Below are 17,146 nucleotides of genomic sequence, written 5' to 3'. Positions count from 1 at the left end.
ACACTAGTTGATTCTGCTGGATTCCAGGATCGATATGCGTCTATCAAAACCACACATCGAGTGGTGATGTTTACGCAGGGTAAATTAACCGAACAAAGCTTCTTGCCTTTTAGTGTGTGATTCAGCTGCATAGTGAAAGGCGCATTAACTTGGAATAATTATGAAGCTCTACACGAACCACTTCAAATGACGCATGTGAAATAGGAGATGTATGAAAGCAACATGATTTATTTGTTATGCAATGAAGGAAATCTTAACATGCTTCTGTTGATTTTGTTCTATTTTTTAGAAATTTTCCTGATATACCATCGGAACAGATGAAAGTTTGCGTTTAGTTTATCCATTTTTACATTAACCCTTTATAAGACCTTGGCAATTATTCGCCATATACTACCGCATAGTTGACTTAGGATTACGTTTGACTACCTGTTCCATGCTGATTTTGGATGTTTGAAAAAATCTCATAAATCCATCATGAAATGACTGAGTAATTGAGCGTTTGAAATTGGACAATTTTCACAATGCGGAATTTTGTTTTTCATTTTTGTACCATCGAAAGACGTAAATCTACGTTTAAATTCGGAGATTCGGAGATGAGCGGAACACAGCACTAAAGGTTGCGATTCCATTTTGAAAGCACTATTCGGATATATTTGAAATACCAATCTAGCTATAAATTTGCAAGTAATGAAAAATCATATACGAAAATTACGTCTGAAAAAATGTCATATTATAATGATGTGTTTTGGTGAAAATGGTCGACTAAAGTTCAGTACTAGAGGAACTGGTACAAATTCGGTACCCCGTGACTATTTTGGTACCCACACGGATGTACGGCGGTAATGAGCGCACTCTGGTGGTGAATAAAAAAAAGTGTTCTAGTAATGTAGTAACAAACATCAGATGCCAAAAACCCAAAATATCTGTGTTTTTTAAAAAAAAATCAAGTTTTGTTGTTTTTGAAATCTCCAACATTTTTCATGTGCGTCTTTTGAAAAGTCATTAAAAATCGAATAGTGAGCCGATTTTAAACATTAAAGCTGATTTGGATCAAGAAATTGATGTTCTTCAACGAATTCGAGTAAGTGTATCGAGATTTTAATCACAAATTTCATAGATTTCATTCCAAAGTAAAAATTCGGTATGCGGGTAATTTGGCACCCCAATGTAAACATAGTGTTGATGATATACTATGCTAAGTATTGCATGCCCATGTAGCAACATTAAATTTCGCCCGATTTGGGGATAAAAACCCACTCGGTCTGGCAACATTGTTTTTTTCGTTTTTTTATTCTTCTTTGTTTTGTAAAATTGCATGCTTATTCATCAAAGTTGAGTTAATTTACGTAAAATAGTGTACTTCAGTTTTATTTTGTATGAAAATGTCAAAAAAATACATTTTTCAGTGATTTCAGGACGATTTTTTAATTAGAAAAAAAATAAAAGACGGGTGGGTAATGTCGGGGACATAACCGGAGTGACGTAGGACTATACAAAGGGGACAGCTTTCGTTAAATATATATTTTAAATATATTGTTTTATTTTCTTCTCCTACGTGAATACCTACCTATCCACCTAAAAAATGGATTAGTTTACTGTTTACTCTTTATGAATATGTTGATGGTTCTGAAAAGAACCTTTGGTGTTGTGTTTTTGTTATCACTCGATATCCCCATCTTGTTCGGCTAAACCTTTCTGTTTAGCGATTGCATTTGCCACTCGCCACAGCTTTCACAGTTGGAAAATTTCTTCCCATCCAGCTTGTGGCATATTGTACAGTAAATTACATTCAATGGCACGTCGCATTACCACCACTCAGTATCGGATTGGAGGTAATTTTAACCTGTAATTGAACATTTGCGATGACAGTGGTACAGTGTCGACTTTCAATGTGGGGTCATAATTTGGACCCCGAACTCTATGTTTACAAAAATGTCCAACTAAATATGTCGCATTACAGGTCCACCCAATTAGCTAAATGTCGAGATAAGTGTAAATTACTGTACTTTCAATCTAGAAGCAATTTAAGAATTGGTGAAAATCAATAAGCTCAGAACAAGTGCCAAATTCACATACTCATCATATCCTGGCAAACAAATTATGAAAAAATCAATTTGTGTTTTATTATTATTTTGGATATTGTTTTAGAAAGCATTGAACTGTATTTCCTAAACTCTTTTTTGGAAGGTTTAATGGCCCTGAAAAGAGCCTTGTTTTATGGAATGGTTCCAATTTAGAAAACTTTGTACTCGTGGTTTTGAAAAAAAACCATTTCGAACGCCCTCGATGCCGCCTTGTTCTGGATTTGCCACCAAAGCAGTTTGTATAAAGAACAAACTTTTTTCTTCTGCTACCTGATGCCGTTTTGCGATTGCGTTTGCCACTCGCTACTCGCTGCAACTGCCTGTTGTCTTGATGTCCACCGAACCGAATGTGTTCTGTTCCGAATGCGGGTTTTCTTATCGTCGCGAGCAGCTTTGCCAGCTAACTCGATCACTTCGGCGGCCGAAACTATATAACGCCGGCTAGGTGGACTGGTGCACTGGTACTAACGCGCTCGGCCTAGCTACCCTTGCGGGGAACTCCAGATCAACACGGTTCGAGCGGGATTTTGCCTTTCCCTTCACTTTTCCTCCTTTACCATGTCCGGACATGGCTGCTTGGGTTGGTTCGTTGATATGTTGTGATGCGAACCGATGTGGTGTACGGTTTGAATGAGAATGATCGTTACGGCAGCGGAGCGGGGATTTTTAAGCTGACTGGCTGGCTCGAGAATTACGCATGTGTGAGACTGCGACCAATGTTTCGTTCATTTTTTTCTTTTTCCTTTCCAATCGTGCTTCATTCTATTTCGCTGCTGCTCTGGTTGCCCGTTTTGGTCGGTACGATTTGAGGAGCACAAAATGGACCAATCAAAAATGGGTACATAGTGCATTTTGACAATGCTTTATATTTCACAATCATTCAATTATTTATCTCAAGAAAAATGAAATGTTATTCGTTATGATAGATGCGTAGATATATTTTCTATCAATTGATGCAAAAACCTTTGCGATCTATTGAGAAATGCTCGAGTTATAAGCGTTCCAAATCTTGCATTTTTTCCTACTTGTTCAGTGCCTAGATTTCCATTTCACCCCCTATATCTTCCGGTTAGACGTAGTCCTACGTCAAAAAATGGGGTGCCAATTTTATACCCAGGCATCTCGGGTACTAGAATTTGAGTTGATTAAACTTCTCGGTTTGCGGAGAAATGTTTATAAGCTGGCGTAATATGAAGAAATTTCGAGAATTGGCCAAGAGCTAAGTCCAAAAATAAAAACAAAATGGGGTACCGATTGTGTACCAGTTCCTCTATGTTTTAAATATTTAAATATGATGTGAAAATTTTCATTCAAATTTTAAAAATTAAAAACTGTCTTCGGGCCTGCCAATTCGTTAGAGATTAACCAACCTCCCTAAATGAATATTGCTACCAGATGTTTGCACTGTAGTCAAGCTTAGTTTTTCTTTTAAATGTTGATGATGATCCCGTCTCCTTCCCCATACAGATGTTTGAGCAAGACGAGTTATCTGAAAGATAATATTTTTTGATGTATTATTACATCTTTCATTAAGTGTGCCAAATCAGAAAACAGGTCACGTTTTATATGAAATAAAGTTAACGTTAATAACTATTTTTGCCGCCAGCGGATTCGAAGATTTACATACCAAACGAATCGAAATTCCCTAAGATTCGTTTTTTATGCTATATATTAAAATCCCCTGGTGTTTAAATTGATGAAAACTAGAAGCATTTTCATTTTCCCATACACTTGTTCTGCTCATTTGTGAGGTTCCTTTCCAATGCCGTCAATAACGAGCAACCTATCAGCGATCAACGAAGGGAAATTGTTGTTAAGTCTTCGCCACCAAAGAAAAGAAGAAGAACGAACGAAGGGAAATATTTGCCTAGAACATAAATATAGGATCTCGATGAGGCAAACTTTCTGTATCGTTCTAGATAGAAGCAATGAACATCGTTTATTCTTGCTTGTATTGTGTCATCACATGTCTTCGCTGTCTACTCGCTGATGTCTCTGGCATTGCAATCATCACATCAAACTGACACCATTCCATTAAGATTCCGAACCACACAACTGTGGGGTGAATCATCAAACTAGGCTATCATCGGCTCACCAAGAAAATAATTGCTCAGGAATTTTGTGTTTGATTTGGTTTCGCATGACAGTAGTAAAACTATCTCCACCAAGATGACAGCTAAGCTCATCGAGACCGGAAATATTACTAGAAAGGGTTTTTGTTGAGAAGAGCGCAAATCGAAGATGAGTGTGTGTATATTAAGTTGCTTCAAGCCATCGATATATGGCTTTGTATGCGTACGTGCGTGCTTCATAACTAGTATGTACAAATAGCGCATCTTCGCTACGCCGGAACCCCATTTGTATCTGCTCCCGTGTACATTGGCCCTGTCGCGATGCAACAATCACCTGCAAATTATGCAGCCCCGATAATGAATATAAACAAAGAGGGAGGTAGCGGAAGAGGAATATTTGCGCTAGGGTATGAATAATGGATCTCTGCTGAGGAAAATATTCAGACTTTTTCTTCATTCGAAGCAGTTAACATCGTTTGTTTTTCGTCATCATAAGGGATTCATTGGTGCCTTTGACATTGCATCGATGCATCGAGCTAACGCTATGGCGAAGCAAGCGTTAAGGTTGTGCGCCACATGATAATTTGGAAATATCAAGCTAAACCATTCACGGCTGTTGTGAGCCATTTGGGTTCGCGTGCCAATCGCAAAACTGCCTTCCACAAGGATGGCATTTGCGCCAATCTTAATCTTAATGAAGCAATGTGACTCTTTTCGAGATTATTGAGATTAACACAAAGAGTTTATTTCGTGTCTTGGATACAACCTCCTATATATTTTTCTTCTCAGTATTGAAATCAGTTTAGCAAAAAAAGAAATTGATTTTACTTTCAAGCCAAGCCAATACTCAGACTTGTTCATCAGAGAGCCGATACGGTCCCGATAAGGCTCTTACAGCCAAATGGTTTACCAAGCCGCAAGTCCAACCGCCAGCCTTATTTGGGATTGACTTTGAATATCCCCATAAAGAGAAATCGAGAAATTTTCCTTTTCGAAAAATTTCTAGACCGGCCCTTACAAAACTTTTAAATTCTTATCCTTTATATCTGTGATAGGCGCGCGACGCTCAAACTTTTTTAGACTTTCTTTCTTTTTTTTAAACTACTACAATATAAAAAGAACAAAATAAAAATAAAAATAGTCCATCATCACCAAGATCATGACAGACATAATAGAGATAAATACAAAATAGAGGAAAAAAAAATAATGTAAAAAATTTTAATTGTCTGCACACTATAGTCCGTTCAACAAAAACTTCGTCAGGTACAATATTAAATGAAGAAAAAATAGAATAAAAATATATAGGAGGTTGTGTCCAAGTTACGACCGCATTGTTGACGTAGAACTACGTTATTTCTTATAAGTCGCTTGTTTATACCTTCCGATATTATTCTATAAGGCTGTGAAATTTTAGAAACAACTGCTTAGTAGAATAATCTCTGAAATGGCTTTTTCATTGTAGAAACAGTTGACGATAATTGATTGATGATTCATTCTTGCCCTCGCAAAACAATACACTAGCTGATCGTATGTCGCAATTTATTTCATGTCAATGCATTGGAAATTTACCATTGACATAGACTCGGCTATAGTCGATTATATACATGTTGCACCAGCACCATTATTCCACATCTCACAACCACATCAATATATCTTTGGCACCGCATGGAAACAACAACAATGACAACACTTGCAAGTATCAAATATCACGCTACATGTTATTTAGTATTGCCTCAGTGGAATCGCACCTTTAGACATCGTTCGTACAACGTAAACTAAACAAGCGAAATAAACTCTTTTGTTAATATCAACAACCTCGAAAACAGTAGCATTGCTTAATTATGATCAAGATTAGCGCAAATGCAATCCTAGTTGAAGGCAGATTTGCGACTGGCACGCAAACCCAAATAACTTATAACATTCCAGTATGACATTCAAGATGCTTAGTTTTCCCCAAATATTTTTTTTGGCGCACAACCTAAACGCTTGCTTCGCTATAACGTCAGTTTGATGCGTTGATGCATTCTCAAAGGCACCAACAATGTTAACTGCTTGGAAAAAAGACTGAATTATGCCACACAGCTTGTACTCTGCTGTAACACCCATCGATGCGAATTCGTTGATGAGTTTGTCAAGAGCGACCGCCTTCACCACCAGCGGGGGGAGCTTGATTTTGGTTGCTGCCTGGGTAACGGCGTTTACATTTTCGACCGACGCGCCGAAGTCGCCTACTTCGCTGTTGTTCAATGCGGTGTCACACACGCGAAGGCTCGGTTCAGTGCGAGCGCTTTTCACTGCACCAACATCGCGTGCATCATTAGATGACGCTTGCCTCGAAATTTTATTGTTCCTGGCAATGCGTTCATTTTTTGCAGGGCTTGAACGCGAAAAACGAACAAAAAACAGGAAGTGGGTTATATCTATGGTATAACCGCAAGGGTGACGTAGGACTATCGTTGATTTAGAGATCATTTGTTTGAAGTTGAATCTAAATCCATTCTGAATGAATGAATAAATGAATATTTGGGGGACTTCGAAAACGAGAGCGTTACGTTGAAGGCACAAGGTTTTATGCATCCAATATAGGATACGAAAAACCTTGTTCTGAAGAATAATCTTCAGAAGCTAACCTGCTAACTGTACTTGATTGACAAATCACAAACCCAAATGTATTATATGGATATTTTATGGATGGAAAACATTAAAATAAACTCTTTCGCTTGAATGTAATTTTCAATTCCAAGGGGAACTGGCAGATTATTTTCCAGCAACGATTAGATATTTCCACATTTTCCTCGATACAGGAAGCCCACCAGTGGTTAATACTAACTCGATAACCATCTGTTAATAGCACTTGATTGAAAAATATTTGGTCACAGTGTTACATGAATAGAAAACATTCAAATAAACTCTTTCACATGAATGTATTTTTAAATTCCCAGAGGAACTGGCAGATTATTTTCCAGAAATGATTAGATCTTTCCGGAACTTTCTCGATGCTGAATGGCATCCAAACGGAAAGAATTCCGCGCGTGTATGTGTGTGTAGCGATATCTTCCCGGGGAACCGTTTGTGGCATCACTCTCCTCCTGATGGATTCCCTTCTGGCCTAAGGTGCACAAACAGGCTCTTGGTGACACCGTTAATCCGCGCTTTCATGATAAATGAAGAGCTTCACCACAACAGCGACAACATGCTCCAATCGCTGTTCAATTAGAACTGAGTGGATTTCCGAGCGGCGCTCGCTTATATACCGATTGGTGATTTCAATAGCCTGTTTTGAAAGCAATTTTAAGACTATTGAAACAAGTTTTTGGATCAAAAAGTAACAAGTATAGAACGAGTAGACATTTTATCTTTCGAATGAAGTGTTTATCATACCATTTCGTTCAGTTGTTAAGGAGCTATTAACGCTCAAAATCTCGGTCTCCGGCGTAACGCTTTCGTTTTCGAAACTTTGATTTTACACCCCGGTATAGAAATGAAAGACGTAGTCCTACGTCAAAACCCAAACGACGATATCCAAGTTGGATTACCACTGGTGAGGTCCAATCTTAGATCGAAACGCAGCGAAAGCAAAGTGAACTGGATTGCTCAACAGTCCGATGCCGAATGAAAGTTTGCCTCAGCGAGATCCACTGTTTATAAAGGGTGTGTCACATCAAATTGCATCACGGAAAAAACGCTGTAGAAATTTAATTTTTAGGAATTATATCTTCAGCTTTCGCTTATAATCAGATAAGAGTGTGTAGATCACGTTGACCATGCTTCACTGTCAATTTTTCGTAAATTTGGAAAAATGTCGTCGAACGAAAAAGAGCGTCGTGAATTAATCCTGTGCACTCATTTAGAGAATCCGGAGTTGTCACATCGGGACATCGGTAAGATGCTGGGAATCGTCCAATCTAACTAATCTTACTAATACTATTTAAAACGATACTTCGAGAGCCTAACCATCGACCGGAAGGTGAAGAACGGCAAAAATGGATGCTCCGTCAGTGAAAAAGATCACAAGCGCGTAGTTAAGCAGTTTAGACGTGATCCGAGAAGTTCGGTCCGGGATGTCGCCAATAAGCTGAATTTGTCAAGTTCATTCGTCCAGCGGACCAAGCAGCGGGAGGGCCTGCGTACATACAAGGTTCAGAAGGCTCCTAATCGCGACGAAAGGCAAAACATGGTGGGGAAGACGCGAGCCCGGAAGCTGTACACCGAAATGCTGACGAAGCCGCATTGCCTGGTAATGGACGACGAAACCTACGTCAAAGCGGACTTTCGTCAGCTGCCGGGCCTGTTGTTCTTCTCCGCAGAGGACAAATTCAGCGTTCCGGAGATTCGCAAGCTTAAACTATCCAAGTTTGCCAAAAAGTACATGGTGTGGCAAGCGATCTGCTCTTGAGGGAAGCGGAGCGCCCCCTTCGTGATGACCGGCACGGTAAACGGGCAGGTTTACCTTAAGGAGTGCCTACAGAAGCGCTTACTACCACTATTGAAGCAGCACGAGGGCCCGACTATCTTCTGGCCGGATCTCGCTTCGTGCCACTATTCAAAGGACGTGTTGGAGTGGTACGAAGCCAACGGGGTCACCTTCGTGCCAAAGGAAATGAACCCGCCCAACGCGCCGGAGCTTCGCCCAATGGAGAAATATTGGGCGATTATGAAGCAGGCCCTCCGGAAGAACCCAAAAGTTGTCAAATCGGAGGCGGACTTCAATAGAAAATGGATTTCTGTTCAAAAAAAACTACAACCTGACGTTGTACAGAACCTTATGGACGGGGTAAAGAGGAAGGTGCGAGCATACGGGCTTGGGCTCGAAGTATGAATAAAAAGAAAATGCCAAAAGTTGTTTAATAGTTTTTATTTTACTGTCTAAAATTTTCAAAAGGATCGGTCTACTGGGCGAATTTCTACAGCGTTATTTCCATGATGCAATTTGATGTGACACACCCTTTACTCTAGGCAAGTATTCTCCTTCATTCTTCTACGGAGACTCACGGAGACACGGAGACTTTAAATCCTACAAATGTATGAGAAAATGGAAACGCTTAAAGTTTTCATGAATTTTAACCATTTACAAACCAGGGGATTCTAATGTATAGCATACTAAACAAATCTTAGGGAATTTCAGATTCGTTTAGTATGTAAATCACCAAAATCCGTTCGCGGCAAAAATAGTTATTAACAATAACTTTATTTCACAAAAAACGTGACCTGTTTTCTGATTTGGCACCCTTAATGAAATACGTAGTTCTACGTCAAAAAAGCTGCATAAAACTGAACATAAATTATCTGTTCATATAAAACTTCGTCAGTTAAAATTTTCGTCATAAAGTAACAAAAAAATTATTCAGATGTTATGCAAACACAGCTTTCACGTGTGAATTACAGCTTCTCTTAAATTCTTCTAATGTTGTTGCACTTTTAAAATGTCTTGGCATCGAGTTGAAAACATTCATTCCTTTAAAATACCACGAATGTTGTGAAGCACAAAATAACAAAAAATTGGGTGTTTTAATTCATTCGCGTTTCTAGTGTTATAACTATGAAATTCACTTCTTCTTTCAACTCGATCACACAAATATCAAAGTAGCAAGCCGTTAATTACTTTATAAATGAACATTCTGTCATACAAATAGCTTTCAAACCATTTATATGGAGTACTCGTCATTCTAAAGTGCTTAATCGTGTTCGTCAACAAGGGCCTAGAAATTGTTTCGAAAGCGCGTTTTAGATCTAAGCGTTACGGAACCGTTTGGTACATCACGCCACTCGGGTCCGCCAACCTACGGTCGACAACGTGGAGCGTGCAGCGTCAGCAGTATGCAGTCATAAGAGGGCCGCGAGCGCATGGCTCGCCCTCTTTTTCGCTGTGCAGTTCTTGTGGAGCACCGGTGGTGCCGTGTGATTAGTGATAAGTGAATAAATTGTTGAAAGTAGTTAGTTTTTAAAAGTGTTTGCATATCACGATTCCCATAAGTGGTGTCAGAAGTGGGATCGTGAGGTGTTAAAATAGTGGAAGATCCCGCCGCACGAGTAACCAGCCGTCGAAGGATCACCCGGATGCTGCAAACACAACCGTAAGTGAATTACTTCTCAACATCTAAAACTCTATTATCAATCATGCCGGAAACAAGAGCCAGTGAACTTGAAGCACTCAAAACAGAGCTTGAACAGCTCCGAGCATTGGTAGTGGCCAGGGAGGGCAACAAATATGCCATCCCCGACCCTATTAAAAATATGTCGGAATTTTCCGGAAATAAAAAGGAATTGGCAAGTTGGCTCAAGGAAGTCAACGAGCTTTACGAAATGTTTAAAATAAAAGGCGAGAACGGGCAACCCGACTCGCTTAGCTCGATATATTTGCGGGCAATAAAAAATAAAATCAAAGGGGACGCTCGCGTGATATTATGCGCAAATGGTGATCCCGATACCATTCACGGTATCAAATCGGTTCTCATCGAACAATATGGGGACCAGAAGGACTTCGCCACTAATTTGTCGGCGATGTTCCATTTGAAGAAAGGAGATAAGAATCATTTGAGATTCTTTAATGAAATCAAAGAAATTAACACTAGGCTAAAAGCCAATCTATCCTCGAACCCGTTATCGGCTCGAGAGGTAGTTGATGTGATAACAATCACACGATATTTGGACAACATCGGAGAGCCCCTGGCCTCCATTATCAGGCAATCGAAACCAAAATCTTTAGAAGAGGCATACCAGGCTGTATGCACTAATCAAAACGCGGAAAGTAGAACGAAACCCGCAAAACAAATTTTCAAACAGCACAGTAACCCTAGTAGCAGTGGTTCTGGTGGCTATAATAATAACAACAACAGCAACAGCTCTTACAGAGCATATGCCAAAGAAACGAACGCAAAAACTGCATTCAAACGACCGATTCAGCAATTTAAACCGCGCGTGGAACATAACACCAACGAGGTTGACGTGGATAGTGATGATGATGATGACGATGATGACAATAACGCGACCGAGTGCGAAGTGCAAAATACACGCGAAGTAAATTTTCACAGAGGAGAGGAAGACCAGACAATAACTTGAACAATTTCATTCCTTACATTCGCTACCGATCTAACAAGGGAATCTTAAAATTCTTGATAGACACAGGTGCGAACAAATCGTATATGAATCCAGAACATGTGGCAAACGCAAAAGTGACTGATCAGCCAGCCATCGTCACGAACAAAAATGGAAAATTTATTTTGGATAAAGTGGTGCACGCGAATCTTTTTCCGAAAGATGTCAACAGAGCACTACCATTTCATGTGTTTAAATTTCATAAATTTTTTGACGGGCTCATAGGGTACGAAAACTTAGCAGCCTTGAAAGCCGTGATCAATACAGATAAACACGAGTTGATTATTGGGAAATCTACGTACCAATTTTACCGGTATTTCCCTTCTTCCATGAATTTTCACGAAAATTTCGAAACTTTCATGAAAATTCCAACTTTACAAGATGGAACGTTTCTAATCGAAGATGAGCTTAACATTACTGCAAATGTTTCAGTCCAACCGGGACTTTACTTGGCAAAGAATAATAGTGCGATGGTTCATGTACATTCAAAAGGCCTACCGAAGCCTATATTGTCGAAACCATTCGAAAATAAAGACTTTCTTATAAAAACCGATAATCCAAAAGAGAATTTGAATTTCCCTGCGGATCATCTAAATAAAGAGGAGGTCAAACTTCTTGCAAAGACCTTACAGCCATTCAAAAGCATCTTCTTCCAGGAAGGTCAAAAACTTGCCTTTACACATCAAGTAAAGCATAGAATAGAGACCACCGATAACAAGCCAATACACCAAAAGACATATAAATATCCGTACCATCTAAGAGAAATAGTGAGTGAACAAATCCAAAAGATGTTGGATACAGGCATTATTAGAGAGTCTTCATCTGCCTGGACTTCTCCTATTTGGGTCGTACCTAAGAAGGTCGACAACTCAGGTGCGAAAAAGTACCGCATAGTGGTAGATTACAGAAAATTAAATAAAATCACACCGTCTGATCGGTATCCAATACCGGAAATCAGCGAAATTTTGGATCGTCTAGGAAATGCGCAGTATTTCTCTGTGCTCGACCTGGCCAGCGGGTTCCACCAAATAGAGGTAGACCCAGCTGACATCCCAAAAACGGCGTTTAACGTCGATCATGGGAAATACGAATTTGTGCGGATGCCGTTCGGATTGAAGAATGCGCCCGCAACATTCCAACGCCTGATGGATTCGGTATTACGGAAACATTTAGGTATTAGATGTTTCGTCTATATGGACGACATCATAATTTTTTCCAGCTCTTTGGAAGAGCACATGAAAGACATTCAAAAGGTTTTAAAAACTCTAAAGGAAGCAAACCTTAGAGTTCAGTGTGACAAGTCGGAATTCCTTCGTAAAGAAGTTGAATTCCTCGGTCACGTGGTTACTACGGAAGGGGTTAAACCTAATCTCAAGAAGGTTGAAGCAGTGAAAAACTGGCCTCTTCCGAAAACCCCGAAGGAACTAAAATCCTTCCTTGGAACAATTTCATACTATAGAAGATTCATTCCCGACTTTGCTAAAATCGCAAAGCCGATGACAAGTGTGCTTCGTGGAAAAACCAAATCCATAGAAATTACTCCGGAATATGAAAAAGCCTTTACTGAATTGAAAAATATAATGAGTTCGGATCTCTTATTGCACTACCCCAATTTTGACGAGCCGTTCGTTTTGACTACGGACGCGTCAAACTTTGCGATCGGGGCGGTCCTCACACAGATAGTGAATGGAGGTGAAAAACCCATTGCCTATCTATCAAGAACATTGACAAAGGCGGAAGAGAAATATTCTGCCACCGCCAAGGAACTGTTAGCTATCTATTTTGCAGCTAAAAAGTTCCGGCCATATCTGTATGGTAGGCAGTTTACCATATACACAGATCATGAGCCTCTTACTAAGGAAATCAAGTTAACAGATGCTACAGGACGAGTGACTCGCCAACGGCTATACCTGGAGCAATTCGATTTCCAGTTGGTTTACAAAAAAGGAAAACAAAATGTAGTGGCCGATGGTTTATCCCGGATACCACGAGCTGACGAATCTGAACTAAATATTCAAACCGTTTTGCAAAATGAGCTTTATGAAAATGACCCGATATATGGACCAGAAATAATTAACAAGTTTAGGAATCAGCTGATAATTAATGTGTCAAACGATCCTAGAAAATCGGCTCACATATTTTATTCTATATTTTCAGGTTACAGCAGGCATACTTTCAACCGTGGAGAATATTCCGAAGATGAAATCCGAAACATTCTTAAAAGTTATCTTTCCCCGACCATATCCAATGGTATATTCGCTCCCCTAGAGATTGCACAATTGTGTTCTAAAATAATGAAAGATCAATTCAAAGGCATGAAAGTACAATTTTGCAATCTAAAACTCCCTGATCTTATTTCTAAAACTGATCAAGAGGAATTTATTCGTAAGAGCCATAATTTTAACCACAGAAGTTGGAAGCTCACATACGAGGAGATTCGTCAGTCAGTTTTCTTCCCCGATATGATTACGAAGATCAAATCATTCGCAAAAAATTGTGAGGACTGCAAGTTCGCGAAATACGAACGACGTCCCTTCAAAATTCCAATAACTCGAAGAGCATACGACAAACCATTAGAGAACATTTTCATTGACGTATACGTCAAGGAGGGTGAAAAATTCCTTACCCTTGTTGACGCATTTTCCAAATTTGCCCAAATTTTCAAAATCCAGAATGAAACGGCGGATGAGCTGATCGAAGTAATTACAAAATACTTTAAAATTTTCGGCCTACCAAAAACTATAACATGTGATCAAGCCACATCTTTCAGAAGCTCAAAATTCAAAACCTTTCTCCAAAATCAAAATATTGATATACACTTTGCCAGTACTAGTAACAGCAATGGCATTGTCGAGAGATACCACAACACGCTTTTAGAAATGTACATGTCAAACAGGAGAAAACTTGAAGAACTAACCTTATACGAAGGGCTCTCCATAGTAACTGCCCTATATAACGATACCAAACATTCAACTACGAAATTAAGACCTAGGGATATAATTTTTGGAAATTCTCATTCATTGAACCCGGAGGATATAAATACACAGAAAGCAAAAATAATACTAACTGCCAGGGAAAATATTGCGTTAGAAGCGAGGACACACAATCAGAAAAATGAAAGTCAAAACAATAAAGAATATGAAAACCTCACCATCAGTGAAGCTTTAGTTAAAGGGAAAGGAAAGCCGACCCCTTACACCAATAGATTTAGGCCAATTAAAATCCAAAGTCAAACCAGCAAAACTGTAACAGACGAAAAGGCTATCAAAATTCACAAATTAGATATGAAAAGAGCTAACTAAAACAACACTTTATATTTTCTTGCAGAATACTGTGGCTCCTTACGCTGGTAGGGATGGCCACTTCAGACTTGAGAATTCATACCCTGGATCAGAGTCCGATCATTATAGTTCCGTTAGGACCCGCTAAAATAAGCACTAGTTCTCTGCGAATTGTGCACCCCATAAACTTGACCTCAATTGGAACAATTGTAGAAAACTTTAACGCCGTTTCTATGGAGAGATTGTCGAATCAAACGCCTTTTAAGTCAATAGTTAAAGCAAAATTAGACAAAATAAACTTGAGTTACAACCGAATAAAACCACTACGTAGGAGAAAACGATGGGAATCTCTCGGAAAGGCCTGGAAATACGTATCGGGAAGCCCTGATGCAGACGACCTTAAGATTATAAATTCGTCATTAAATTCATTAATTAGCGAGAATAACAAGCAAATAAGAATCAATAGTGCTTTCGATTCACGAATGAGCAACATTACAAAAGCAATTAACGTCATACTGGAAAATGAGGAAAATGTAATACATTCCTTAGAGGGCTTTGATGTATTAGAATTAATATTCAAAATTGATGAGCTATTATACTACTTAGACATAATCGAAGAGGCGATCACACTAGCGAGACGGAGTATCCCAAGCAGCCGCATCATTCACCTCGACGAATTGGAAACCATTCATCATTCCCTCATTAATGACGGTTTCGGGCTTAACTCGGTCGATAGCATACTTAGTACTGCCAATGCCTACGCAGTATTAAACAACGAAATTTTCATGTACATACTGAAGATACCCAGGATCAAAAATGTACAGTACACCCTCAACTTCATTGAACCAGTCATTGTAGATCACCACAGAGTCCACCTACAAACACAGTTTTATTTGAAAGGACAGAAATCATTCATGTTAAAAAGCGCTTGTTCCAAAGCCAACGCCATGTTTATATGTTCCTCAACGGATCTAGAACCTTTGACGGGTTGTATGCAACAATTGGTCTCCGGAAATACAGCAGAGTGTCCCATAGAACGCACCTACGGAAACAAAACTATTCGGAAAATCAATGATGGCAATATAGTCGTCAATGCAATCAATGTAACACTTTCGTCAAACTGTTCAGTCACCCAACGCACTCTACAGGGGTCGTTCCTAATCCAATACTCAAACTGTACACTGAAATTGGATGACGAGGAATATGTCAACACAAACATGGAGATACAGCCGTTCATACCTACCACGGGATTGAAGGTAAATCCAACCAAACTGTTTAACCACATTCCGTTGGAACATTTACAGGAGTTACATATGGAACAGCGTAACCATATCACACACCTTAACCTGACAGCCGAAAACCTCCATTGGAAACTTCATTTCCTGGGATGGATAGCATCCGTAATCTCATCAACTTTACTAATCTGCATACTGGGTTCATCCATAATCATCGTTTTGAAATTCGCCGCCTGGAAGACACTCCTTACCAACAGCAAACCAGAAGTCATCGAACAGGATACCATCGCATCAACCGAGGCCCATCCCGAGTCCAGAGAGGTACCGCTGATACTTCAGCAGTAGACGAAAGCCGAGGACGTCTTTCAGCTAAGGGGGAAGCCGTTACGGAACCGTTTGGTACATCACGCCACTCGGGTCCGCCAACCTACGGTCGACAACGTGGAGCGTGCAGCGTCAGCAGTATGCAGTCATAAGAGGGCCGCGAGCGCATGGCTCGCCCTCTTTTTCGCTGTGCAGTTCTTGTGGAGCACCGGTGGTGCCGTGTGATTAGTGATAAGTGAATAAATTGTTGAAAGTAGTTAGTTTTTAAAAGTGTTTGCATATCACGATTCCCATAAGTAAGAAAACATCATTTGACATTCCATTTGACTTATACCAAGTTCAATGCGGTTTCACAGGAATGACCTTTTCGATATCCCGATTGTTCTGGTATTAGTAAAGCGTTACGATTTAAATATTTCGACAGTTGGCCTTTTACAACAAGTTCCAATATTTCCTCTACGGTGTGCAACCTGTTGGTGGGACGAAACTTTTCGGCTTTAATCGTTCCAGCAACCTTTTGAATTGGAAAAACTAAAGGAAAATTCTTTCCACACTTTTCAATTGTTTTATAATCTCATAAAATATATTATTTTATTCATTATAATGAATTGTCATGGAGTACCCTAATCGATTGACGAAACAATCTAGTAAATCCATCAGAAAATGGCTGAGCAACAATTGTGAGTGCAAGAGCCGCCGCTGAAAGCTTGAATCTTGGATTTCATTACGCTAGCCGAGTTTCATGTTTGTTTCGGGCGAACACATACGCACAACTAATTGTACGTAGAATCATATTATTTCATCTGAATTCTGCCGCGGCTTGCATGTATCCTCATGTGCCTCTACTGAGCCTCCATTCTTCGTTTCATTATTATGAACGAGATATCAAGTTTGACGATTAATTCGTGTCCAATACGATTTCTAAAACGTATCGTTACGGTGCCCAATTGTGTAGTCTGTTTTTGGGAATACCTACCGAGCTATATCAAAGTATGCGACACGATATTGTAAGTAAAAGGGTCACCACAGCTAGATTGGATTGTCAGAAAAGATGG

The 17,146-nt window shown here is 39.5% G+C and overlaps 1 protein-coding gene across 2 annotated transcripts; it reads left to right on the top strand.

The window, feature by feature from the left end:
* Positions 1-9,962: 9,962 nt before the first annotated feature.
* LOC129778083 (uncharacterized) lies at positions 9,963-16,359 on the top strand. Of its 2 annotated transcripts, XM_055784751.1 has the most exons (3): positions 9,963-10,230; positions 14,579-15,788; positions 15,886-16,067. In XM_055784751.1, exons 1-3 carry the CDS (start codon positions 10,214-10,216, stop codon positions 15,925-15,927), a joined length of 1,269 nt encoding a protein of 422 aa, XP_055640726.1. In that variant the 5' UTR covers positions 9,963-10,213; the 3' UTR covers positions 15,928-16,067. The 2 variants fall into 2 exon arrangements, with proteins under 2 accessions (XP_055640726.1, XP_055640725.1); XM_055784750.1 differs by having other exon boundaries at positions 9,966-10,230; positions 14,579-16,359.
* The last annotated feature ends 787 nt before the right edge of the window (positions 16,360-17,146 follow it).

The sequence above is a fragment of the Toxorhynchites rutilus genome, chromosome 3 (genome assembly GCF_029784135.1).
Source record: "Toxorhynchites rutilus septentrionalis strain SRP chromosome 3, ASM2978413v1, whole genome shotgun sequence".
Lineage (NCBI taxonomy): Eukaryota > Metazoa > Arthropoda > Insecta > Diptera > Culicidae > Toxorhynchites > Toxorhynchites rutilus.
Note: the sequence above shows the minus strand (reverse complement) of the source record. Positions and strands in the feature narration are given on the sequence as shown.